At 38.9% G+C, this 14,433-nt stretch overlaps 1 protein-coding gene across 1 annotated transcript; it reads right to left on the reverse strand.

Moving 5' to 3' along the window:
• Positions 1 to 13,609: 13,609 nt before the first annotated feature.
• LOC121247398 (TIR-only protein-like) lies at positions 13,610 to 14,354 on the reverse strand. Its single transcript, XM_041145753.1, has 2 exons — positions 13,819 to 14,354; positions 13,610 to 13,676 (listed from the first exon to the last, which is right to left on the reverse strand). Exons 1-2 carry the CDS (start codon positions 14,352 to 14,354, stop codon positions 13,610 to 13,612), a joined length of 603 nt encoding a protein of 200 aa, XP_041001687.1.
• Between the last annotated feature and the right edge of the window lie 79 nt (positions 14,355 to 14,433).

Below are 14,433 nucleotides of genomic sequence, written 5' to 3' on the forward strand. Positions count from 1 at the left end.
TCTGAAAACAAACGAGGATGTCTCACTCGTGTTTGTGGTAACAAGAAAAACCCTCTCATCAAACGTTTCCTACCATTCGTGTACCTTGACCAAGGACTAAGCTAGGAATTTAATTCAGGGGCTAAGTTATATGTAAGAATTTGTATAAAAAGCATGACAAAACTCTTATATATAATAAAAATACATGTTTTTTAAATACAAATTTGAATGTATAAAATAAGATAAAAATAAAATATAAGGAGTTATGTTAATGGAGCTCGTCAGTCTTTCATTGAGTAACATTTATCAATTATGACATTGGTGTTAAATCTTTCAAACAATTTTTAATTGATTTACATTTAAAAGAATAAAATGTTAAACAATGAAGTTTGATGTAATAAAAAAGTGCGGTGAAATATATATTGAGGCACTGGTGCAAGAAAATATAAAGCGAAAGGGTTCCACAGTCTGCACTGCAGGGGCACTTGTTTTTAATTTGAATAATGCTAGTATCTTCCTTCATTTTATTCTTTATTCTGATCGTTTATATATTTATTTTTTAATTTTTTAAAAATATTTAAACATGTTTAAAAAATACTTGAAATAAAAAAGTATAAAAGAAAATAGAAAAGTGTAATTTGTACTAAGGGCACACCAAATAGACAAATTGAGGAGCATAGTAACACTACTCTTTTAATTTTTAATTTGAAAAATGCTTGAGGTCTCCATTTTGGATCTGAGCATTTCTACCGATATTTTTTTTTTTTTACTTAGTATTTAAGTAAGTGTTTTTTTAATAATATTATATATTTTTTAAAAATCTAAAAATATAAAAAACAATACATGAAAAAAATAAAAAAATAAAAAAAAGGCATTTAGTCTTCTCAGTGGGCAATGTTGAGAGCCACTATCGGTGGATCTAGCACAGCCATTTTAATTTTTATGTTTTTTAGAATACTTGTTTTTAAAATTTTGTAGTTTGTCCCTTTTTTAAATTTTGTATGTAAAAGTTAGACCCATTCTATTTTTAGTATTGTTTAGACAGTGAGTTGAGATGAAAATTAAATAAAATATTTTTAGAATATTAATTTTTAATATTATTATTATTTTGAGAATTAAAAAAATTAAATTGTTTATTAAATTTTGTATAAAAATTTAAAAAAATTATAATAATGAGATGAAATTAGATAAAATATTTTCATAATCTAAATGCGCCTTAACACCATGTTCAGAGTTGAGTGCCACATGTACTCATACGCAAGGCAAATGATTTTGGACAGTATTAGAGTGCTTACCAAATGCACCCGTCAAATGTGTTCACTAATATAAATGAGTTTGTATTTTTTATTTTTTTAAATTATTTTTTAAACATTCTTAACCATTAAGAAAAATATTAAAAAAATATAAATTCACTAATAATCAATTTTTTAACCATTAAAAAAATAAAAATATATTAATAAATACTTTTGATGAACATATTTAATAGTCATACTATTATTTTTTAATAATTTCTAAACACCCCATTTTACTTGCGGGCCCAGATAATTTCACACAAAAATGTTATTACATACGCTAGTTTTATCCTTGATTAGAGGGGAAAAAAAAAACCGTCGGTTTTATCAGATTTTTTTTTGTGGGTGGGGGATGGCCCCACTTACCTTCGTCACTGATATTGACCAAGGGTGGCTCTACAGTCGGAGCTGAGAGGTGGGGCTTCCGGCTAGTGTTTTTCACGTTTTTTTTTTTTTTTTTATTGAGATTTGAAAAAGTTATAATGATGAATTGAGATGAATTGAGATGAATTGAGATAATTTATAGTTTCAAATGAAGCCTAACATTTTCCATTGACCAATGGTTACTTGGATAGAATCATATTGACCAGTGAAACAAGTAAAAAAGAAAAAAAAAAAAAAAAGGAGCATATACATACACGCTCTTCGATCTTGTTCAAATGTTAGTAGGGGATATAGACTAATTTAATTTAAAAAATAAATTTTAAAATTTGAATTTTAGAATTTAAATTATACTACGTAGATGATATATGATATAAAGACATTCAAATACTATTACATTCTTTCTAAAGAATAATTCTATTTGAAAGTTTTTATATTACACACAATACACTAGACATAATTTGTTTGCAAGGTAAATTTTAAAGAGAAATTTTATATAGAAGCCTTACACTACATACATCTATTTAATCAACATGTAATTTATCATTTTAATACTTAAAATATGTATATTTAAATAGAAAAATAAAAATAATAAATCAAATGTTAGTTAAATAGAGAAATGTAATTTAAAGATCTACTTTCAAATATTAATTACTACTTTTTCAAGGCTTGGAAATTGACAAGAAAAAAAAAAAAAAAGGTTCTGATCTCAAACAAATTCTTGTATAGACTTTGAGAGTTTCAAATGACAAAGAAATAATAGGATGATTCTGAGTAGAATTAATGGCCCGGTAGGGAGCAAGCTTCTGTCATCATCGAAAAGAATCTTTGAAAAAGCAGTACTGATTCAAGATTAATGCACAATCCACATCATTAATGTTCTTAATAAGTCAGAAATAGGCGGAAGAAACATAAAATACAAACTTTCGAGAACTGATCATCGCATGTCAAGCTAGTGATTAAATTATTTTTCATTTTACATTCTTTACTTCTCCCACTAATAACCATTCAAATTATTTATAAATGCTTTCAAAGTAAGAAATTGCTCTATTACAGCTTACACGAAAAGGATTGATTTTCAAGATATTTGATTTTTTTTTAAAAGTTCTTTTAAAGTATCAAAAGAGCAAATTACAATATTTGTTCTTTATACCGAATTATAAATAGAATTTTTTCAAATCAAATAAAAAATCAAAAATATATATAAAAGATGAAAAGAATTGATGATCATTGTGAACAGCTAGTAAAACATATATGGGGGGACAAAAGATGTTGATTTTTATAGATGTAGTATACCTACTCATGAGTCTAATCTTGGAACTTCACATAATATGAGTTGTGACCGAATTGATCTTTTTTAATTTTATATGAATAAAAGATCATTTTTATAACTGGTTTGTCGAAAAACAAAATTAAAAAAAAAATGGAATTCCGTCACATTTTCGGTCAATATTTTTCGTTCCCTAGGCCAGCAGGAGCAGTATCCTTTTAATAAAATTGCAATAACTTTGATCCAGTATACTATATATACGATAAATATTTAATGTGTATAATTACGGACAGAGTTTTTTCCATGAGTACTGAACTTAATTTGTTGGGTTTGCTCATTTGGAGTTCCACACCGGTGGATAAAAAGTAAGGAGCAGGCCTCAAAGCTTATAAATAGGATGCTTGGCCTCTTAGTTAATTACACCAAGTCATAAACTTAATTAATAACTTGTGATTTTAAAAAAAATCATCTATTAGTATTTTCTTGTAAAAAGAAAAGATGTGAAAGTTAAAGTTTTACTAGTGGAAAAACTTTGTGGGTGTCATTTGGGGTGAGAAGAAAAATTGTGTGATTGTAATAATTTTTTAGATAGTATATTTTCTTCTCTGGGTCTGGTGGTTTTTCTCTTATTTTTGGGAGTTTCCACGTAAATTATTGTGTTGTTATTATTTCTCTAATTTTCTTCATATTTCACCAAAAGTGAATCCTAGAGGTGAATTTGATAGGTCCAAATTCCTAGCATAATTCATGTCTTGCAAACGTGAAACAACATAACATTCTTCAGAACACTCAACTTTCGTGTAATAAAAGGCTTTGTTTATTTTTATAATTTCTCTCAACTTATCCGATATAATTATTATAATTTTTTTAAATTTTTACATAAAATAAAATAAATAATTTAATTTTTTTAAATATTAAAATAAAAATAATACTAAAAAATATATTTTAATAATATTTTCATCTCATCTCACGAAACAAACGAGGCTATTTTACTGAATATATTGGGTTGGTTGCTATCTATAAGTATATAAATTATCATATGAAAAATTATTTGTAGAGATTATCTATGTTACACAATCTTGCTATATGGGTTCCTTTTGGATTTTATGATTCTGGTGTGTGTGTATATATATATATATATATATATATATATATATATATCCTATCATCAGAATATCTTCTACATTCCCCTCGCACGATTCCGTGTCTGTTTTTTTATTTCTTCAAAAAAATTAAGATACCAGTTGATATGATTTTTGGAATGCCTGTTACTGATCCTTTGTCATGCGATTGGAAAACGAGACATTCTTTGTTATTGCTCCTCTGTCGTGCCAGTTGTCCTCCGTTGTCCAAGTTAGAGTTAACGTGGTAATGCAGGAGAGAAAAGCCAAGGGACAGGAGGAAAAATAGTGTCCTATTTACCTTTCTCCCTGTCTATGTAACATGGAAAGTGCAACATTGTTGCACCTCTTAGTTTTTGACTGCCGTGATTTGACATGGTGTTAAGGTCTAAAATCGTACAATATGTCGGAAGGAAAAAATGAATTATCTCCCTCGTACAATAGTGATTTAGACGGCGATACAATTCTCTTTACCTTCATTCTTAAAATAAATAATAAATTAGTAAATAAAAATAAATAAAAAAATATAAAAATTTACGTGATTCGACATAAAGTCTATGTCTATAAGTTATTTAGGAGATAAAATCTATTATAATAGATGATTTTACAATCTCTCATAACATTACATATCACTTAATACAATGGAAAAATTTAAGATTTCAAGAAGTTGAAGACGATGCCTCCATTGAGAGAGATCTAGTGGAGTCACTATATGTAATGGAGTTTTGTACGTAGAGAGTTTGTGGAGAGTTCCCCTCATTTGTAGAGATCTCCTCATTTTATAAAAATCTATTTTCTTCCGTAGAGTGATAAAGTCTAACTTGCCTTGCGAAATCTTTTTCTTTTAGGAGTTTGAGCTAACAACTTTTGGTTTATTTCTTTCCTGTCTTATCTCTTGGCTTTATCTATTTCCTTATTATTAGTGATAGGTTTTCAATAGGTTGGACCCAGTCAATTTTGTCCCTAACAAATGCTAACAATTCTTAAGGTCGACTTGTTTATTAAGAAGGTCTTGAGAATCTTCAAGTCAATCGTGATGGAGGTAAACTGTAAAATACTGCAGAAAAAGTAATTCAGGGAAATGGTCCATAGTCTATCACTTGTTATGCAATGCAATGGAGACCTCAATGAGCAGTCCTCAAGAAGAATTTGTGAAATTTTTAGTAAGGGTGTTCGAGGATGGGCCTCTATGAAATTTGTTTGTAAGAACGTTTGAGTGATAATTGAGTGTGCTGATGATTGTATGTGATCATTTATCGTTAGTAAAGTGCAAATATTTCCATACTCGGTGATCATTTTTGGTTTTCTTTTCCCCGTGCTACAATTTTTTGTTAGCACTTAATATTTTTATTTGGATGTTGATATAAGAGTTTGTTTGTAACCTACGCTTAAGTGATCAGGGAGTCCATCGACACCCTGAATCCATCTTAGGTGGTTGTTGAGTCCGTCAACTCGTTCCAGAAGGAATCTTGCACAAGGCAGTTGTAGAGCTCAGAGCCTTGTTCTCGAAGGTAACCCACTGGCAGCGGTTGTAGCGAGTGGAGACACTTAGCTTGTACTTGGCGGAAGGATGCCTCGACCACACTGATGTTGCGAGTGGAGTCACTCGGCTGTGAGTGTAGTGTAAGGATACCTCGATCATGTAACTCTGGTTATGTCAATGTAGCGGGAGGATACCTCAACAACGTAACTCTGGCGATGTGAGTGTAGTGGGAGGATGTCTCTATAGCGTAACTCTGACGATAAGACTGTAGCTGGAGGATACCTCCACTGCGTAACTCTGGAGATGAGAGTATAGCGGGATGATGCCTTGATCGCATAACTCTGGCGATGTGAGTGTAGGGGAGGATGCCTCGACTGCATAACTCTAGCGATGTGAGTGTAGCAGGATGATGCCTCGATCGTGTATCTTTGGCGATGAAAGGATGGCTCGACTGTGTTGATGTTAAAATTAAGCTTGACCACTTTGTTGTGGTGGAAGCTAGAGCTCGATCGTACAAAAAAGAAAAGAAAAGAAAGGATAGATTAAATAATCCAAATCACAAGTTTGACTTTGCAAATCTGAACCATCTCGCTTGAGTGTGGTGAAGGCTGGTGACACATGGGTGATGTTTGTTGGCAGCCATGTTTTGGCCACAATGACGACACGGGATGCCCGCGATACCGAATGGTCTCTTCTAATGACGAGAAATTAAGATGCCCGAGCAATGCTTGGGAGGGGCTCGATGACAGAAAATGGGCGTGGGCAGAAGAGCTCCATGCCTTCTTGTGGGCCTACTAGGTCAAGGTGAAAACATAGACTGGGGAAACCCCCTTCACCCTAACATATGGCCATGAGGTGATGCCACCAGTAGAGATCGGAATCCCCACCTACAGAGTTCAGCACTTCGAATAAATGTCTAATGATAGGCGACTAGAAGAACAACTGGACTTATTAGAAGACGTTCGAATGGAAGCTGAAATAAGAACCACAACCAACAAAAGAAGGGCAGAGAGATTCTTTAACAAGCCCGTACATTCGAGAACATTCAAGGTCGGAGATCTCATGCTCAATGAGATAGGAACAACAACGCGGGATGAGGGAAAGCTAGGCCCTCGATGGGAGGACCGTTACGTGGTCATCGCCACAAATTGTCTGGGCTCTTACCACCTTAAAGACTCCCAAGGAAACAAGCTACCTCACCTGTGAGACGCCGAGCATCTACGAAAATATTATTGCTAAACTGGTTTATTGTCATTAATTTATATGTTCTCAGACGCTCATTGCATGCCCTAATAAAAGCAGTTTTTGCATTTCAATGATTTATTTTAGGAACATCACATAACTCGCCAAGCGAACTCCCTTCCGACCAAATCAACGATCTCCATCAACATAGTCAACACCATTAAATGGGAACTCTAACAATTTACCTCCTTGCGATATAAAAGAAAAAGGTTGGCCTAAAAGGTTGTCTTGTCCTTCTCATAGAGGACTGCAGGTTGGTCCTTGACCACCCGAAGACAAAGGCTTATCTTCCTTGTTAAGCGTCAACAGGCGGGAGTGGGTTCAATAACAAAACTGCCCGAAAGAATTACCTCCCTGCCGGATATCATAGAGAAATGTAGGCCTAAAAGGTTGCTTTATCCCTCCCACAGTGGAGAGCAGGTTCAGCCTCGCAGCTACCCGAATAATTTACCTAGGCCTTCGTTGAGACGAAGTGTGAGATCAACACTTGCCTGACCCAAATTTACCCTTCCCTGTGATGTCAACAGGCGGGAGCGGGTCAAGAACAAACTACCCAAACAACCTACCTCCCAATGAAAGAAGATAGGTGAGTAGGCGGCTCAACCTCCTCTTCCGGGAGAGCGACACTAAACCCCACGGTGGTCCGAATAATTTACCCCGACCCCCATCATGGTGAAGGAGTGGATCAGTCACATCGCTGTCTGAATTACCTTCCCCGAGGGGCAACAAATGGAAAGGTAGGCCTAAAGGTTGCCTTATTCATCCTGCGGTGGAGTGTGGGTCAGTCATCAGCTACTCGAAGGAAAATGCTTACCTTCCTCGTCAGTGTCAACGGGCGGGAGCGGGCTTAGTAGCAAACTGCCCAAACGACTTACCTCTTTGTGGGATACCATAGGGAAATGTAGGCCTTAAGGTGGCCTTATCCTTCCCCGTGGTGGAGTGCGGGATCAGCTGCACGACTACCTGAATAACTTACCATGCCCCCCGCAACAATGAAATGTGGGATCAGCACCTGACTGGCCCAAACTTACCATTTCCTATGGTGTCAATGGGCGGGAGTGGATCTAGAACAGACTGCTCGAACAACATACTTCCTGCAAGGGACAAAGGGATGAGATGAGTCAAAGGCCATCTTGTTCCCCTTACAAAGGAGAGCGGGTTCAGCCCCGAAGTTTCCTGAACACTTACCCAGGTGAAGCAGTGGCGGACCAGCTGCATCGCTGTCCAAATTACCTCTCTGGGAGAGAAAAATGCGGGTTGGCATGAGACATTCCGATCTCTCCCCGACGGAGAGAGGGAAAATTCCATGGACTGCCTAAATAATAAAGCGAAAGACGTGGACATTGACAACACAGACGTTAGCTACACAGGACATCAACATGGAAATCATCAACAAGCACTACACGACATTTGATTGAAGGACTCAGGTTTGCAACATTAACTTCTGTGACCGAAAGCAAAATAATGATACTTACTTTTTGTTGAATAGGGCAAACACAAATGTTTACCTCACTATGGGCCAAGGAGCCAAGCCGGGCCAAATGTAGTCTTGACTCCCCATGGCGAAGAGCAGGATTAACCCCACGACTTCCTGAAGGACAAATCTACACTAGAAGAAAGATGGGCGTAGTTCCAAACTGGCCGGACAATTTACCTCCTTATGGGCCAAGGGGCCAAGTCGGGCCAAAGGCCATCTTAACTCCCCAATGGCGAAGAGCAGGATCAGCCCCACGGCTTCCCGAAGGACAAATCTACACTAGAAGGAAGACGGGTGCAGTTCCAAACCGGCTGTACAATCTACCTCCCCATGGGCCAAGGAGCCAAGTCGAGCCAAATGCCACTTGACTCCCCATGGTGGAGAGTAGGATCAGCCCTACTACTTCTCGAAGAAAAAATCTACACTAAAGAAGGAAGACGGGCGCTGTTCCGAACTGCCCATACTATTTTACCTCCCTGTGGGCCGAGGAAGCAAGTTGAGTTTAAGGTCATCTTGATTCCCCGAGGTGGAGAGCGGGATTAGATGTAACACCTCACTTAATTAACCACTAGATGAACCCCTAAATATTCTAGATTAGGCTTATAATTTTGGGTTATTAATTACATTAGGGTTGATGGTAAGGTTAGCCTTACTCTTGGCACTTAGTGCAAAATTCACATAATATTAACGGGATTATCTAAAATGGAAGATTCAATGATATGCGGCTTAATTTGTGAAGCTGAAGGATTTGGTCACCAACAAATTGATTTCAGAACTCGGATTTGGTGGTCAACAACAGATTGATCCCGGTTAGGAGGAATTATTCCACCGGGTAGATGCCGTGTACTAAATATAACTGGCGTAGAGGTCACAAATGAACGGGCATGGAGGTCACAAAGACCACACGGCCCTCTTCTCGCCTACCGGGTGGAAAGACTCTCAACTGAGATGAAAGACTCCTCTCGTCTTTTTTAGTTGTTGCCCACGATGTCGTTTAGGTTGGATTTTAAGTTGGTCGGTTAGACTAATCACCCAATCTAACCGCCCATAATCTTGTTGCCAAGTCTTCTCGCCCAGAAGGTAAAATATATTGGCACCAATTCTTCTCGCCTTCTTGTCTTTACTCCCAGGTCTTCACCCTTTGGTCGCGAATCTCCTCGCCCACCAAGAGGTAAGCCTTCTCGTCTTTGGGCGAGATAAATCTCTTTGTTGCCCACGGGATAAGGCTCTAGGCCCAAATCTCATTGGCTCTCTTCAGATCTTCCTGTCTCTCATCGGTCTGGATCTGTAATCTATTCTTTTGTACCAAAATGCTATCATTTTGCACTAAATCTTCTTATTTCTTCAAATCCAAGAAAATAAATAAAAATATGTAAAAATAAAATAAAATCAATGGTATTGAAGGGAAAATGACACTTTTTATAAATAAAATAGTGATAAAAATAACATAAAAATAACACTTATCACCCACGACCTGGCCACCACTGTATGACCATTGTAGTCATAGTAGGAAAGAAATCATGATTGTTTCAGGCCATTATTCACCTTGCTCAAAAGGAAACAAACTGTAGAAGACAGTCTGAAAATTTCAGTGGGACATCTCCATCTCATCACCTTATTTCGGGCTTTACCTTCATGATCACTCAACAGCCAACTCTCCACCCTTTACCACCAGAAAAATTCTTTAAGAACTGACCTTATTCCTGCACAAATTAGCCATGATGATGGTTTAAAGGTTGAGAACCGCTTACCAAACGAAGGTTGGGGACCACTGCAATTGAGCTTAATCAAATTATAAATTCCATGCAAGCGGCGGACCGAGATCTTCATCACTACGACAGGCCGAGGTCTCCATCACTATGATAGGCCAAAATCCCTCTACTGGTGCAGCACCCAGATATCAACATGTCGGCGCTCGAGCTCCGACTAACATAAGTCAAGGGACTGCTGCAGCGCCTCCCTCGCCTCGAAAGCAAGTGAGGCCTCAATGCGGACCTCACCGATCTCCCCCTGGGATCTTATCAAGTCAGCAAGGGCTTCATCGGCCTCCTCTTTCTACTTCTGCTCCACAACCGCACAATCCAAGGCCAACTGAGCCAACGAATGAAGAGCCCGATTATCATTTCTCAACTTCGTTTGGCTGTCCACAATGAAGGCCACCAAACGCTCTAATCCCTATCACAGAAATTAAAGTTAAAACCGAAGAAAAGAAACAAAGAGTCTGAGGAATTTGCAAGTAAATTTTACCCCTGCGAATAGCCTCTAGAGTCTACCCTCCATCTCGAGAAGAAGGTTGGCTTGATCGGGCAAAGCGGTTGTTCGAGGATCCGCCATAATTTCTTCAATGAATTCCTTGCCCTCCCCTTTGTCGGGCACACCAGGCGCCATAGCTTCCTTGGCCGAAATGTCAGTTTTCGCCATCTCGACACCATCAGAGGGGGTAACCTTGATCACGGGGGTAGCCTCAACAACGACACCTTGGACCAACAACACGACGTGAGGCACTATTGTCACCATCTTTTCCGGAGCCCTTGGGGCTGTAGGGATAAAAGGCACCATAACAGACAGTTCCCCCAAAAGGATGGGGACATTATCAGAATCGGAATGGGAGGGTGAGATCCTCCGGGGCTTCTTCCCCCTTCCCTCTATTGGCGGACTAGAGGAACGACTATGAGCAAGTGACGTGATCGAGTTTATGGGAAAACCTGCGTAAGAGCGCAAATTGGCCAATGGGACAAATACTGGCAAAGGCTGTCCTTGAACCACCTAGAGCCTCAGTTCCTCCTCTGGGGTCGATTTAGGGCGGCGGTTTGTGTCCCCATCTACGGTACCCCATATGGCAGGCACGTGAAATAGGTGCTTGAGGGTCTGTTCTACCTGGAACTCCCATCGATCGCCTGTCAAGAAGAAGAATCAGCGGGTATATCCCTTCACCGTAGCATGCTGTGCCTCCAACCGAACCAATTCCTGGACCGGTTGGAAGCTATAGAGACGATGACCCTTTCGCACAATGTTGTGGGTGATGAAGAACTCATGAGCTATGAGATCCAAGAAGTCTGACCTGGCCTCTTCCAACGGGCGGTGCCAGATAATGTAGCACGAAACAAGAATCCTCCACGTAATGGGAAGAAGCTGAGTAGACGCCAACTCGAAGGACTTCTCGCACTGGCCGGCAAAACGGCAACCTAAGGCTGCAACAGAACATGGGGGGGGGGGGGTACACCGCGACCTTGGTGCCATAAGTCTCGGAGTCCACCGCTCCTTGGGTGGGGGAGGGCACCACGAACTCTACATTCGAAGAGACCCTGTAGGCCACCTTTAACTCCTCCAATTCGGCAGGGGTCACCACTGATTGCCAGGAATACCCGATGAAATCATTCAGAGTGGAACCACTGTGGCCAGTAGTGGCTTAAGCTCCACTAGACCTAACTTGTCCAGCTGGGGGTGAAGATTACTTTGGAGCCATGAGAGGTTGAAAGAAAAATAAAGAACTTTTGGAAGAAAAGATGAAGAAAAACTGAGGAAAACCAAAGGGAAAAAGCTTTAGCAAAGAACGAGAGATGCAAAAAATGTGCCAAAGGCAGAGTGAGTACAATCAGTTTTCATAAGGGGGAAGGGCCCTTATATAGGCGGGGTTGACGTGGGGTTAATGTTTGAACTCCTGAGGTAACATAAATCCACGTGTTTCCCAAAGTATTAGAATCCCTTGATTATCATAACTTTTACAGAGCGTATATGTCGATACAATCTATGGAATAAATGGCTATATAACACGAAGTCACGTAGCAGAAACCGAAGGGATGCCATTCAATGCGAAAACGTAATTGACGCCACACTGCCACGTGAGTGTAAGGTTAACTGTTGTTCGGCTCACGACAAAGAAGGTCGGGTGGTCTTGCAAGACAAAGGATTAAAGAATGAAGTAAGAATTCCCCTCAGACTTGCCCGAGAGGAATTGGCGGGGTAGCTATAAGGGAATTTTTCCCACTTCACAAAGCCCATTGGGCCTTGGCCTAGTACTGTGCTCAAAGGCCACCAAGCTCGTGTAAGGGGCGAGACATCAATCAAGAAAAGGAGTCGGGTAGTCGACTAGACAAGTCAGCCTAACAGCCTACGGCTGCGTTCAAAACCCATAAACTTGCGCAGAACACAACGGGAAATGCGGATAGCCTTTGATTCATCGACATTTGGCCATCTACGGGCCACAGAGGACAGACGCAAAGTTAGGGAACCACGCCGCATTAATGACGCTACTGCCAAGCTACACGCCACATTTTTAGTGCCATCGGAGAAGACGCACTGCGTTAAAGAACTCTAACAGCAGGAGGGGCACGAACTCAGTGGAGACAAAGACGATCTGCACCTCTCCCAACCTACGATATAAATAACAAGTTCCAGGTACGAAAAAACTCTTTGATTCCTATACTCTTTTACTTATTTACAAACTTTTAAGAATATTTACTAACTTTGGCATCAGAGATTTTCCGACCTTGAGGCTGCCCTCTTCTTGTTGCACCCTCCTTCATCTTTTGCAGGCTCATTTTGGAAGACTTGAGTTACCGGAATTTGGTCTAAAATTGTGTGAAACACGATGTTAACAATATTGATTTGAGAACTAGTGTCACGTGGAAGCTTCTAGCCTAAGCAATTCCAATTTAATTTCAGTTAGTTAGAAGTCTAAGCAATTTCATTTATAGAAGGGAGTTGTTTAATTGGGTTGGAAGTTGTAATTAATTAATGGGATGTAGATCATTGCCGGGTAATTAAGAGCTCGTTTAGATATTAATAATATTTCAGAATATCTGTAAATAGTAATGAATAATTTATGAATAATAGTGAAATAGTTTGAGTTGAAACATTTTATTAAATTTTAGAAAATGTGAAAAAAAATTAAATTTAATAATATCTGAGAATATCTACAAACAGCAGTGTCTCCAAACAGATCCTAAATTAACTATCTCACATTTTATGATAAGCCCCGTGGAAAAAGTTTTTTTAGTACGTACGTAACAACTCGCTGCATGTGATCTTCTGTTGATAGCTGTAATAAGCCTCCGTAATTTCATTAACTCGCTGTCTGCTGATAATAATTTATAAGGATATATATAATAGGTAACTGGTCATGACCCAACTGGAGTTGTCGCTGACAGCATCCCATTATTCCTTGTGATTTATAACATTGCTGGTTCTTAGTGACCACGAGGTCCAAGGTTGGGGTTCAACCCCCCAAACTACATTCAAAAAATTGCTCAACTGAAAGGAAAAAAAAACATTGTAGGGGCTGGGAGAAGGTCCGGGATAGAGATATCTAGTCAGAAACTGGATTTTTCGACAAAAGTACCATACGAGATTATTGAAACACTTTCAGGAGCTCTGGCCGAGCTGCTCTATGATGGCATCAGAAGCACTTCGTAGGAACTCTGACCAATATCTGAAAACCGAAAAAAAAAATAAACAAAAAAGATGGAGCAGTATTAGAGACATTCTCTTCAACGAACCAATATTAACAAAATATATGAAATATTTGTTCCGTCACTGAAAATAAGATAAAGGGGGAAAGAATAGAAAGGGACCCTCTTGATGAATCAAAGCTAAGTCCAACGATATTTTTAGCTTCTTCAAGTGCTGTGCTGAATCTCTCAAGCTCTTTCTCTGAAACACAACGTCCATTGGATACGTCGTCTCCAACTCGAAGCTGGGACGGTTTGACATTATAAAAGATGGGTATAACTCTTTTCTTGTACTCCATTAGCAAAGCCAATTCATGGAGACAATAGGAGGACTCGCAATATCTTGGCGAGAACACTACGACACCAACTTTACAATCTCGAACGGCGGTATCAATCTTTTCGGACAATTTGTCACCAGCTTTCAAGTTTCGGTAGTCGATGAAAGGCCTATGCCCCCGCATGAGAAGGTGGTCGTGGAGTAAACCTGCAATGTGTCTTCTGGTATCGGGACCCCGGTGGCTTATGAACACGTCGTGTGGGGGTACTGGTACTGTTTGTACATGGCTCGGCCTGCAGTAAGGTCTAGCAAAGCACTTGGGGATGAAAGCTTGTAACCGCGACGTGGCTACTATAACCGCTACTTTCCATGTGATTAGCATTGCTCTTAATTACATCAATAGCCTAAGCAGCAATTATGTAAGAGTAACATTACTGCCTAACAGTACGCGTTCAAATCAA

This window comes from Juglans microcarpa x Juglans regia, chromosome 1S, assembly GCF_004785595.1.
Source record: "Juglans microcarpa x Juglans regia isolate MS1-56 chromosome 1S, Jm3101_v1.0, whole genome shotgun sequence".
Classification (NCBI taxonomy): domain Eukaryota; kingdom Viridiplantae; phylum Streptophyta; class Magnoliopsida; order Fagales; family Juglandaceae; genus Juglans; species Juglans microcarpa x Juglans regia.

Bases quoted from the DNA above. Each gene is read 5' to 3' on its own strand.
- LOC121247398 (XM_041145753.1), bottom strand. From the start codon at position 14,354: ATGCTAATCACATGGAAAGTAGCGGTTATAGTAGCCACGTCGCGGTTA. The intron at 13,677-13,818 runs GTCCCTTTCTAT...TTCGGTTTTCAG, and splicing joins AGCTTTGATTCATCAAGAGG to ATATTGGTCAGAGTTCCTAC.